This window comes from Callorhinchus milii, unplaced genomic scaffold (genome assembly GCF_018977255.1).
Source record: "Callorhinchus milii isolate IMCB2004 unplaced genomic scaffold, IMCB_Cmil_1.0 Scaffold1, whole genome shotgun sequence".
Taxonomy (NCBI): Eukaryota; Metazoa; Chordata; class Chondrichthyes; order Chimaeriformes; family Callorhinchidae; genus Callorhinchus; species Callorhinchus milii.
Window position 1 is genome coordinate 66312212 of NW_024704742.1, and position 13682 is coordinate 66325893.

Sequence of the window (13682 nt, forward strand, 5' to 3'; positions counted from 1 at the left end):
TCTCCTTGATTATTTGCATTACGTTATTAAGCTGGGCACCTCACATCAGTGTTCAATAATGTGAAGGTTCAATGAGATCTTCCACTCCCATTGACAGGGTGGGTGTAGGGGAGGAATATGATTGCTCCCTCACACAAGGAACCAAACCTAGATCTCAACACCATTGGAGTTGAAAATTTTTTTTTGTTTCTAAGCATGTAAATCATGTTGTTTTGTCTCATAACAACCATCGCAAGGAGCTGAGGTAAGAAAAATGGTTCAAATAATTTGTCCCTTGGTTTGAATCTTTTATTCTCTGAGCCAGGGACAATCAAAGCTAACTTCAGGTTAACCTGCTTTGTGTCTCTCATAGCCTCAGTCAAGTAAGTTTTTGCTCTGTGTTGTTGCTCCACCACCCAAGGAGGCCCCAGCAGCAATGTAGCATACAATGCAACAGCAACGTTAGGAACTGTCACTTCCTGTGTTGTTAAAAGATGTCTAATCACAAAGAAAAAACTGAACGGACAGCAAAAAATGTTAGTAACTTGAGACAGCATTTAAGAATTGTCCAGCATTCTGGACAGTTTTACTTTTTAAGACAATGAAGTATTTCAGGCCTTTGAATGTCTAAGTGAATGAATCACTTGCGCTCTGGGACTCTACCCTGTGTGAGGGGCGCTATATTAATGCAAGTTGTTGTTGAATCAGGTGGCCCAATTGGAGGGAGTTCACTATTCCATGGCACCAATGTTTAAGAATTACAATAATTGATTGGCACAATGCACACATTGAGCAGTCGCTATTACGAGCAGGGCTTAACCAGCGGGGGAACCTAAAAGCTAATTCCCACACCATCTTTCATGAACGAAATATACTCATACATACAAGGATGGATTTTATTGACCAGTTTCATTCTTTCCATCGGGTTCATTTCAGCTTAAGGGGAGCTCCGGAGCCCATTCCTTACTTGTGCAGATCTGATACTTTTACGATTTATCCTTTCAATGCGTTGCTTGGTGAAAATGTGATGTGTGATTTTAATCCTTTTGGTGAACAAAACAGAAGTGATTCGACTGAGCTGGTGCATGATTGAGTTTGTGTGTAAAATGCAAATGGTATCAAATCTTCAGTTTTCTCTACAGTTTCAACTTTTGTGTCATAAGGCAGTATCGTGCTTCTGTGCTTTGGATGACACAAGATCCTAGCTGCCTTTTAAGGTGGATGTTAAAGATCCCGTGGCACTATTCGAAAGAGGAGGAAGTTTGGCCCAGTGTCCTGGCCAACAATGCCCCAGATAAAATTGGTCTTTCACTTCACGGCTGTTTCTGGGGCTTTGCTGTGCACAAATTGACATCTGATTTGCCTGCGAGATATATAGTTACTATACTTCACAGTAAAATACTCTGGTGAGCTCTGGGACATTCTTGTAACGTGAAATTGAATGTAAGGAGTGTTACTTTTATTATCTGCTGAGATCATCTTATTCCAATGTACCACTGTACTGACGACATGTATTGGTTCTTTATCTTGACTTTAACAATAAAGAAATTAATGTTAAACACCTGCAATGTTTTCTTTCTGTCACTCAGATTCAGAAACTATGGCAGGCTGGTTTAGTTAGCAGCACTCTCACATCCAGTTCAAAAGATTGTGGGTTTAAGCTTCAAGTTGGGACCTCAGCTCAAAGTCCGGGCTGATGGGCATTGTGAGGAGTGTTGCATTTTAAAGTGCTGTCTTTCACATGAGACATTAAACCGAGGTCTCGTCTATCTGTCCAGTTGGAAGTTAAAGATCCCACAACACTATTTAGAAGGGGGTTTCTTCTGGTGTCCTGGCCAACAATCTTCCAGATTAATTGGTCATTCAATGTGTAGCTGATTTTTGGCTCATCGCTCCGTAAAACACTCCAAACAAACTTCTGCCTTATCGCTCTTTGGAGGAATTAAATTGACTCCTCTATTCACTTAGTTCCCAGCAGGTGGAAATAATTTCTTCCGATTTGACTCTATTAAAACCCCTCATCCTTTTAAAGACCTCTATCAGGTAATCAACCACCTCTGTTCTAGTGAAAATAAGGCCACTTCCTGTAGTCTCTGTTCACAGGTCAAACCACTCATCACTGGTATAATTCCCATAAATAAAAAAAATTGATCCCTCAATGCACGACTGTTTGTGGGACACTGCTGTGTGTAGTGGGCTGCTGCGTTTCACCCACAAAATAGACAGTAAATTCTTTGAGTCGTCTCAATGTTGCGATACGGTGCCAGATCAAATGCAAGGATTATTTATTATTATCATAATAAGGACTACAAAACACACAACTGCACTTTACAGTGTATTCTTATATCCTGTGAAACATTTTGAGACGTCCTCCCAATGTAAAAGGTGCTATACATAAACACGATTTTTTGTTGTAAAAGGTGCAATACCAAAGGTAAAGAGAGTAGGGGCATAATTCAATGCTTTCTCTGGGAAAAGATCGCACAACTATTTTATTTTGCTGCAAAGTCACCTAAGACACTTAGAACAACAACAACAACTTGCATTTATTTATATAGGGCAATATATTTTTATATTAATTTATTTATATGTTTATTTACATAGGGGCGGCGTCCCAGAACGCTTAACAACGGTAAAGGACAAATGTAAGTTGCACGACGAAAGTTTGCTTGGGTTGGGGGGGAGGGAAATAAACTGCCCGACCGCGCGATGAAAGCGAAGCGTCCGCCCGGACCGCAACACAAAAGATCGATTTACTTTTTTTTTGTTTGATTGATTGACGGGAAGAAAACAAGGCGGGCGGCGACCCCCGGCCCCATTCAGGAGCCGAGTGGCGGCTGTGAACCAATCAGAGAGGAGCGGTGTGAAAAAAATAAAAGGAGGCGAAGGCGGTGGTGGGGGGAGGGGGGCGAGTTCAGTAATAATACCGCGCGGGGGGGGGCAGAGTGACAACAAACCTGTTAACAAGTGCCCAACATCATAACGCGCATCGTATTATAGCTTTTGTAGCTGAGAATAACACATAGTTGGATTGTAGTGTGACTTTACTGTGTGTAATCTCACAAGTTCCCCCCCTTCCCCTCTGTGTGTGTGTGTGTGTGTGCTGGACCCCTGGACGGGTGGTACGGTCCGGCTGCTTGGCGGGGCTGTGAAAGAGAGAGCGCGCGCGCGCGCGAGAGAGAGAGAGAGAGGCTTTAAGGTCAGAGCCGAGCGGTCGGTGTCTCTCTCTTTCTCCCCCGCATTTGTCTCCCCTTTCGGAGACTTTTTCTTTCAACGAGTTTCACCGTCACTGAACTCAGTGTCGCTTCACCGGGCGACCGCGATAATATCGAGTTGCTATTTTCTGGACGGCGGTGGGTGTGTGAGTGAGTGAAGGGGGAAAAAACCAGGAGCGGCTCGAGACTCTTTCGAGTGACGGCGACTTCGGAGGATGTCGGCGTCGCAGCCCGAACACCAGGCCTGTCCGAGAAACGAGCGCTTCAGGTAAGAGTCCCCGACCCCGCGGAGGCTGTTGTGTGTGTGTGTGTGTTTTTGGAGGGGGTCATTTATTTAAACCTCTCCCCCTCTCGGCGTCGGGCTCCGCCGGTGTGGAGCGCCCCGCGGGCGGGCGGGAGGGCGGGCGCTGTGCGCTGCTGTTGGAGCCGGGGCTCGCGCGGCGGCGGTTATTCGGAGCGCGGGGTTTGAAAAGGGCGCGCGGCGGAGCTGGCGGGAAACTGGCGACCACCGCCACACAGCCTCCCCCCCCCTCCCCCCCGCGCACACACCGGGCCGAGCACAACCCTCCCCTCTCCCTCCTCCATCGTTTACAATTCTCTCCCGGTAAGGGCGCGGCAGACTCGGGATACACGCGGTTAATACCGCCGCACACACACACACACACACAGCACTGGTGTGAAGTGGGACGTTGGGCGCCCTTTGTGTGCAACCCATCTCTCGTTTGTATTTAACATGTCGGTTGGCTTTGGGCCCGAGCTTGGTTTGTGTTAGTTTGTGTTTTATATATATATATATATATATATGTAAAAGGAGAGCAATCTGGGGAGTATTTTATTTCAAACTGGGAATTAAATCTTCCATCCCGTGTTGTCGGAAAGGAAGGGCGAGTTTGCACGAATTTTGCGGCCGTCTATCTGTGGCAGCGCTTTTGCATTAATTACGTGTAAAAAGGTTTTACTGTGCGTTGACGCTTCGTCTTCGGATCGCGCGTAGTGTGTGTATTCAATGTGCGTTTATTTGGGTGGATGGAACCTCAAATAGACTTTGTGTGTTGCAGTTCTCGCTGTTCCTGTGGTATCTGCGATGCGCCTTTGCTTCAGTAAAACCGGAGTGAACGTCCACAGTTGGTGTTGAGGAGGGCGGGAGCTGGGGACGGCTCTTTCGGTTCGCTTGGCGCGCAAAGTAACTGTTAACGTCGGGTGAAGGAAGCGCTTATTGCTGGGCCGATACGGTTTTATCTCTCCCCCCCCCACTCCCCCCGGGGGGAGGACGGACTGTGCAGCTCCCGCATTGAGATCTTTTTGCCTGCATCCCGGCAGCAGGAGGAGGCCGCCGCCATGTCGCTGGTCCTGCGGCAGGAAGCGCGGGGCCGACGGCAAACTCAGGCGACAGGACGACTCGGACGCCACCGTCTTCGACGAGAGCAAGGACTGGTCCGCGGACTCTTCCCAGGCGGATATCAGGGTCACCAGGTGAGGAGGGCCTTCTGATCCGAGGGAGGGGGAGAGAAGAGGGAGCACCGAACACCCCTTCCCCCGCAGACGGCTGTCCGGTTGCAGCGCGTTTCTGGAATATGGCGCATCTCATTACAACCACAATACTCAAAAACTCGGAGCAGTCGCTGGGTTTGGGGTGTGGGATTATTTGTTTCGCTATCTGTAACTTCAATTGTTTTAAATCCCCCCTCATACAAATGGTGACCTGAGTATATTGACACAGCTGCCCGGTGACCTGCTCCACAAGGAACTGTGAATAAAAGGCAAAATACTGCAGATTCTTAGCTTTTATCTTAAAAAAAAACAGAAGTCGCTGGGAACACGCAGCAGGTCAGGCCTCTACGGAGAGAGGAAACCGAGTTAACGTTTCAGACCTTTTGTCAGAATTGGGAGATGTTGGAAGGGAGCAGATTATAAGGAGAAGTGGCAGGGAAAGAAAGACAAAGGTAAAGTTTAGGTGGGGGCAGAAGATGATGAGATCAGAGGCGTTGATGGTGCAAGACAAAAGAAGGTAATAGTGGGAGCCTTTTGTCTTGCATCTGCAACACCTCTGATTTTATCATCTTCTGTCCCCCACCTGAATTTTTCTTTTGTATTTCTTTCCCTGCCCTCTTCTCCGCTCATCCTTATAATCTGCTCCCTTCCAATATCCCTTAGTACTGATGAAAGGTTATCAAACTGAAACGTTAACTCGTTTTCATCTCCATAGATGCTGCCTGACCTACTGCGTATTCCCTCTCAACCCCATCCTCACCCGACTCCACTGGCTTCCCATCACACAGAGGATACAGTTCAAGATCCTGGTCCTCATCTGCAAAGCCCTCCATGGTCTTGCTTCCCCCCTACCTCTGTGACATCCTAACCCTCTACCATCCTGCTTGCTCCCTCAGCTCAGCGGGCTCCGGCCTGCTTCATGTCCCCGCCTTACTCGCTCCACTATAGGCAGGCAGGCGTTCTGCCACTCTGCCCCCACCCTCTGAAACTCCATCCCGCAGACCCTCCGCCTTTCCCCCTCCCCTGCTTCCTTCAAGACCCTCTGACAGTGCTTTCAATCACCCCACCCTGAAACTCTGACTGTCCAGTGCCTTGGGATGACCTCCCAATGTGAAAGGCGCTATATAAATGTTCTGTTTTTATTCCACAAGGGGCTGTGCTTTGCTGACAAGTCTAAACAACAGACTATCTGATTTGAGAAGTGTTGCTGAATAGTATGCTTGGTTTCTTCCCCTTTTTGTTGTGGGATGATTGGCACCAAACTGCTGTTGCCAATTCAACCGTTGATCCCACCTTGTTAACTTATCTCCCCCCTCCCTCACTGTTTGCCTTTTGATTCTGGTTTACCCAACTACTTTGACTGTTTATACTCCACACAAGCCCACTATCACCCCTCCTTGTTGCAGGAGAAATGTTTATAGGTGCGGGACCTCACTAATCTGCATAACTTTAATGTTAGTATATGCAAAATCACTGCACTTTTTTAAAAAATTTGGTGGTTTTAATGTTAGGTTTATTTTTTCCAGTTTCACAACACCAGAGAGTGAGGGTCCAGTCTCCAGATGTTCCTCTGGTGACTGGGGATCTGCAGTTGAAGAAGAGGAAACGCGACAGACCATTTATCAGGATTTAAAAAGGTTTGTATACTTACTACTTTTGGAAGAAAGTATATTTTTAAATAAAGTGAACTCAGGTATATCAAAAGAATAATTGAGGGGGTGGTTAAGATTCTGTATTGGGGTGCTATATGCTTTTTTAAATCTGTCTTGGCCCCTGATTTTATCATGACTGCATTAGTATAATTTTCTATGTGTTGGATTAATGGACTGTTTTTAATCTGTTTAAGATATAGAAGAAGGCTGTTGCTAAATGACTTCAATGAACAGGAAAAGGATTGCTCTTCTGAAAGGTATTTACTTATGTGCCTGTTGCTCCAGTGTTGTGATTGTTAGTCCTAAAATAGCACTCTGTTAGACAGAGTAATCTTAAATCATTGTAAGGCATTGAGTGGAGACCGTTTAATGGGCTGTAGGTTGCTTGTTGCCAGACCAACGTCATGATAGTATTTAAAACAATGTTTTTTGGCTCTTGGGGTATGTTTTGCCTACAAAATATACAGTCAATTCACTTTACAGTATATTCTGTGAAGTGCTTTAAGATCTCTTGAAGACGTGATAAGACACTATATCAAATGTAAGGATTATTATTATTGCATGTCTGTCCCATTTTTCTCCCTAGAAATGCAAAGAGCCCTGTGACTTACCCCTAACATAAAAGAACCAGTTGTGGAAAGACTCTTGTACTAGTTTAAACAGGGTGGCTGTGCAGCCTTTGCAGTGATAGGATCCTAGAGAATGAGTTCCTGGATATAAATGCTTCATTAGGGATGATTTTTTCTTTGTCTAAAACAGAACTCTTTAAGAATCTGCTCTGTTAGATGGGTTTTTAGTTGCCCTCCACTTCTCCAAGTAGAATAAATAAAGCTGCTGCAAATTCAAGCAGTGCAATGAGATGGTATTGTGGAATACAACAACCACAAGATTACATTTGTATAGCGCCTTTCACAACGGGAGGATGTCCCAAGGGGCTGAATAGGCCCGTTGAGCCTGTTCTAATACTTGTCTCCATCTCTTAATACTCTTCTTTCCCATGCTCTGGGGCAGTGTTTTCATATCTTATGTGAAAACATATTTTCTAGTTTAACTCTAACTCAATTTTATTTCAATTATACCCCAGTGAAGTGGCGTTTCGAATAGCTTTTATTGGTAACTGTAGTGAGAGCATATTGCGTAATTAATAAACAAACTGGTTATTCCTTTTGGAGTTTTTTCCTATTTCCCAAATCCCAGCCAATTACAAGAGTTTGGGGAGCAGTAACTACTGAATGTGTAATAATTGACTTCTTTCAGTTCCAGTTGCTCCAGGGAATCATTGGTATCTTCAGAACTTGAAACTGATGAAGTAGTGCTAATGAGAAGACAGAAGCAGATCAACTATGGGAAGAATACAATTGCATATGATCGATTCACACGAGAAGTTCCAAAGTAAGGCTGCAATTATAATAAGTTCTTGCTGAGTTCTGGTTTGAATCCACAATGTGTGCCTAAGCTTTTGTCATTGGAGGGGATCTTAACCTATGGCTGTTTGGTTAGTTCAGTACCGATTGTTAATTGTTGGGTCTCTATTCACTTATATAATATGATAACATGAAGGAAAGGGATTCTTGGTAGACTATATACACATCTGAGAAGTTCTTGTTAACCTGTTCCTTCACCTTCATGAAGTGACTAATCAAACTTAGTGAACATGGGTGAAATCTGTTTCAACAAAGGTGTTCTTGGTCAGGAACTATATTCCATATACGGTAAAGTTGCAAAATTGAGCCATATAAATTAGTTTGTTGGCATTTGCTTCCTGTTAAACCATCATCAAATCTGGCTGTTAAACAACAGTCCAAGTGTCATCTGTTACTAATGGATTAAGTGAATTAGATTACCGTCTTGTTAATTAATTAAATGTTATTCTTTAATCATGGATTTCCAGCTTCAACTCGTCACTGATACTACAAATGAAAATGAGTTAGACGTATTTGTGCAATTTTCTTACAGGCACCTTCGGAAGCCAGGTGTTCATCCAAGAACTCCCAACAAGTTTAAGAAGTTCAGTCGTAGGTCCTGGGACCAGCAGATTAGGTTGTGGAGGATTTCACTGCATGACTGGGATCCACCAGCAGAAGGAAGTGATTTACAGGCAATGTATGTGTATTGTTTAAGTATTTGCTGATACTAAAATGATCTAGCTTGCAGGTTGTAGTTTGTGGTATTGATGTCTGCATAAGGATGGAATTTGAGAATGTGGATTGAGTTGTTCCATTGAGCTGCTAGTATCACTTAGATTATATTTAATCTATTAATCTGTAATAATAGATCTATTAATCTATTAATTGATCTATTAATCTATTAGATTATATTTAATTGTGGAGTCCTGTAGCTCAGTGGTTAGAGCACTCGCTTTGCAAGTGAGAGACCTGAGTTCAATTCCAGGCAGAGGGCGAAACCTTGGGCAAGTTTCCTTACTCCACACAGAGCCTAATAATAATCCCTCCAAAACCAAAAACAATAATAAATTGGTCATTTTCAATCTACGACTGTTTGTGGGACATTGCTGTGCGCAATTGGCTGCCGCGTTCGCCCACAAATATACAGTCAATTCACTTTACAGTGTGTTCTGTGAAGCACTTTGGGGCGTCCTCCCGACGTGAAAAGCGCTATATCAAATGCAAGGATTATTATTTAAAATGCTGCACTTGTTGTTTCTGCCATTGTTATACTGCATGGTTCTGTATGCCATTGGTTCCCTAACTGGGATCCATGAGATGGTTTTGGGGGGTCCGCATAGGACTTGTTGCGACCTTCTGCGCTGCTTCAGACCTGCTCTGCCTCTCTCATCCTGTTGTTTCTCATGCTGCCTTGTTGAGCTCTGATCTACCAGGAGATCCTTACAGTCATTTCTCAGCCCAAAGCCAGGCTCACAGTAACTAGCAGTGCAGTTTGTGCAGTGAGAAGTTGTGCTCCATGCATGTTCTCAGGCTGTACAATATCATCGAATCCCTGGGAAACAGCACCAGTCTGTACTGGGGCCATGAGGACTAGTGCCTTTTTCAGCCACTACGCCCCGAAACTCAGCATCCCTCAGTCTTGCCCATTCTTCCCCATATTCAGATCACACCCGAAGACCTTCCTCTATGCCAACTCTACAATCACCACTCCCTGGCTCTGCGTTGTGCTCTGCCATTGTCAAACGCTCTGGGGTGCTACTCTGCGTAAGGTGCATGAACATGCAAGTTGTTTTTCTTGCCCTCTCAACGACCATGTCTCACTGCCCCTGCAGGAAACCCATGCAGCGGCACAGCCTTAGTGGGGGTCTTCGTCAGGATACGTAATGATTGTAGGGGCCCTGAGCCCAGAAAGTTTGGGGACTCCTGGTGTATCGATAGTTAACAATAAAGCAGTGTGTAGGTATTAAGAAAGGTTCCTAGGTTGGCGATGGCTTGATCTTCTCTTAGACGTTTCTTTTTCTAGCTACGAGTTAGGTAGAGGCAGAGGTGGGGAGTTCCAGGTGTTGGGTTCATAGTATCTATTTGAATGCATATATACCATTGCTGGTGTAGAGAGGGTGGGGGACCCGCAGCTGTGATCTACAGTATGCACTTCGTAGCTTAACTTGTCGCTGCCAAGCAACAGGCATATAAGCAAATACCTTTCAGAAGAGCAATCCTTTTTCTGGTCATTGAAGTCATTTAGCAACAGCCTTCTATATCTTAAACAGATTAAAAACAATCAATTAAACCAACACACACAAAATCATTGTGTTGTCAATATCCCACCAGCATTTATTTATGCGTTTGTACATCTGCCTGATTTGCCATTCTTGGTAACTCATCACTGAGCCCTTTTCCTTTGGAGTGATGCGTTATCAGGAGTTTAATGTACAGTAAAACTTGCATAAGTCTGATTTGTTTAAATTGTGTAGTTGCCTAAATTGTACATCTACCCAAGTCATGTTCTCAAGAGTTTATATTCTATGCAAATTTGACATAACTCTTATCTTGCATGAGTCGTATTACATGTATTGTCCCAGCTGTTATATTTATGTGAGATTGACTGTAGTAAGCATTTTGGGTGAGAACAACAATGGGTCCCAAAGCCTTGGATGTTTCCAACCTGTGCCTAATATTTACTGTAATTAAGGGAACTGGATACGTCCGTCCTGAGAGAGAGTGCATACCGTTCCAACTATTTGTCTCGGATTTCTGTGTGTAGGTGGGATGCATGGAAATCTCAGCTTGGTTTGGATACTCTTAAGCACGGTGATGGATTTCCATATGTGTCAAGACACCCAGGTGACCAAAAAAATTAGGAAGATGAGAAAAGATTATTTGACCTATGAAGCTCATCTCTCTACTTGTGTTTCAGTAGTGTTTTATATCCTTCTGTTTTACAACAAATGCTGTTTTAAGTAAAACTTTGATCTTGATTTATCTGTACTCTAGCACAACGCTTGATCTCGATGATGTAATGGAAACTGAGTCTGTAAATGGCTCCGGTGAAAGTGGAATAAGTTCCCTTGGTGGGAGAGGATGCACTCCAAACAACATGCCATCCTCTCAGGTATGCTTCTTATAATTAACCCCAAGTGCACTGAGTGAGTCGTTTTTATCTCATTTGTTATTTTTGGTACCTTTGGGGAAGTGAGATGAATACTCTTATTTAATGAAAGAAAATATTGTCCAAAGATAAATGATCCTTGATGTACAGTAAACTAACTAACTCGACCCTGGCTTAACTTGTCACTATGGTTTAGCTAGTCATGCCGTCAATATCCAGGCTGCTGCCCATGCAAAATTTTAATAAAGGACGTAACTTTACTCGTCACTCCACTTAACATGCAACTTGTCACGTTGTAGATATTCTTGTAACTGCTTAAAATGCAAAATTGATTGGACAACTTGTCCTATAAGACAGTGTTTTGTATCACAGAGGCCACCTGCCTGGTCATGTGACTGTAGTGGGCCCTCAGCAGAGGCATGCTGCCCGAGTAGAAGAATGGCGCCTGGTAGCATAAGGTGACGAAATATGGCCAATTCATCATCACATTGGATAATTCATCACTGGGCCCTTTTCCCTTGGAATGATAAGTTGCCTAGAGTTCACTGTAGTTCCTTCCTAGGAGGATCCCTTGAGCATTTCACAGGATTCAGTGTAAAGTGTAGTGACTCTGAACTTGTAGGTGAATAAAGTAGCCAATTTACACACAGTAGTCTCACAATAAGCAAGGAAATATATTACTAATTTCAATTTTGTATCACTGGATATAATTAGCGGTAAAGTGGAAACTCGCCAAGAGCACGCCACTAAATATGGTGAACTTGCTCATATGGCTACTTTTTGGAATCTTCATTTTTCAACACTATAACGCAGTGGAAATTCCAGTTAGTTAACTAATGAGATTCTACTGGACATAGGTCTTAATTTATCACTTGTTGCATCAGAGCAGCTTACTTTTGATTTCCCCTTAAAAATGACGGACATCCAAGTTGTCTGGTTGCTGCTGTCATTTTATGCATAGGAAGCTGTTACTTACTGTGTACTGCACTCTTAAGGAAGTGCCATTAATGTCACTTTGTGAAGGAAGTGATTGATGTGCATTGCGCTTTCTGTGCATGTGCAGGAAGTGATATTGGTGACCACCTGGAATTGGCCTTTTTTTACCACAGGAAGCCACAGTGCAACATGCCGGAACTTTCCATATTGTAATTGACAGATTTGTGATTTCATGTGTATATCCTGAGTTCTCCAGATATGTACTTATAGAACATTTCTTTTTTTAATATATAGGTCTCTTCCTCAACTACTCCAATGAAGCCCAAAGAGTTTACATCTTTTGATGAAAGGAATGAATTTAATTTGCAGGACTGTTTGGCTGACACAGATGAAGTTGATTCTTTGTTGAGCTAGTCACTAAAAAAAGCTTGCTGTTTTTTATGAATATTTTGATATTGTTAAATAATTACTCTTTGTGTTATCTTCATATAAAAGGAGCTTGTGATTTTCTAAGATTGAATTCTGCTTTTTTTAAACTCCCATGTGGGGTCAAATCTTTGGCATTATTAGACTTCAGATGGACTCCCCTGTATGTTCAGAACTGCTGGTTTTCTGTTTACAACAATTGCAAGGTGAACAAATCCTTGTTAAGGGGTGACTTCCAGCAACAAGATTGCATAAAGTGTCTTAGTTTTAGTCATTTGACTCATGGATGCAATGAGCTTATTTTTTTCAAAATAAATGACATTACATAAATGTAATGTGAGAATAAAGGTCGAAGCAAATAGAAAAGTTCTCCTTATGGAATTCAAGATTTTTTAATTTTGGATGTAATGTGACTTTAGTCCCTACACTTAGTCATCCTCTAGTTATCACAGGTATTCAAAATTTTTCATTGTTGAAATAAATTGTTGAATTCTTTATTCAAAAGGTATCCATCCTTTGGTTTTTGTAAAGGTTGCTGAAGCTGTGCAATAAAGTGGATTACAGCTGAACTTGTCTTTGATTATTCTGTTCCATAAATGATTTTAGATTTGACCATATCAGTTTAGAATGAATAATTCTGTACATGACTGAAAGCATTTGTGAAGAGATAGGTCTTGAGCAAGCCTTTAAAAGGGGTGAGATGAAGCTTTGATTGTCCACCAATCGTGGGGCAATTTGGCTGTGGGACATAGAGGAGAGCCATTGGAGCTGAGTGAGGTTGGGTGTGAGGAGAAAGGACATGGGCTCTTGATTCAACGGGGAAAAGCTCGAGTCCAGTGAACAAGGCATTGGGATGTTCAACATTGGCTTTCAACTACCTCAAGTTTCTGATTTACCAGTGTGTGCAGCAGAAGGTGTTGATTATTGTGTTTGACAGACAGATTTATTCTGTGGTGGTTACTCCAGCAGATACCATTTGCCAGAGTGCTTATTTTTGGTCAGATGGATATTTTGATATGCAGAGACCGTCTCACCACCATAAAAATTTGTTAGGCAAACAAAGCTTCCACCATCCTGGCAGTTGCTTGACAGGTTGTGTCCCAAACTATACAGTACTGTATCCTGAAATATTTTCTAGCAGAAATCTCTTAATTTGTTCTTGAAACAAACAACATTTTCTGCTTCCACCATCTCCTTGGGGAGCCTGTTCCGTAAGTTTACTACTCGCTCACTGAAGCAATGTTTCCGCAGATTTGGTGAATTTACCCCCCACTTCAATCGTAGGCTGCGTCCTCTGGTTCTATCGTTTAGTACAAGATAAAACAGCTCAGTCCCCATTCACATGAGACACTTCCCCCGTGTGAAGTGTGCTTATATAAATGCAAATTGTTGGACATTGTCTATTCCCTTCAGAATCCTAAAGCCCAGTTTATCTAATCACTCCTTGTAGTCCAGTCCTCCATCCTCT

At 43.1% G+C, this 13682-nt stretch overlaps 1 protein-coding gene across 1 annotated transcript; it reads left to right on the forward strand.

Annotated features, from left to right (window-relative positions):
- Positions 1–3146: 3146 nt before the first annotated feature.
- LOC103181464 (stem-loop binding protein) lies at positions 3147–12783 on the forward strand. The gene is made up of 8 exons (XM_007897944.2): positions 3147–3462; positions 4515–4667; positions 6212–6322; positions 6532–6594; positions 7595–7729; positions 8294–8440; positions 10738–10855; positions 12083–12783. The coding sequence occupies exons 1-8, from the start codon at positions 3410–3412 to the stop codon at positions 12200–12202; spliced, it is 900 nt and encodes a 299-aa protein (XP_007896135.2). The 5' UTR covers positions 3147–3409; the 3' UTR covers positions 12203–12783.
- Positions 12784–13682: the final 899 nt, after the last annotated feature.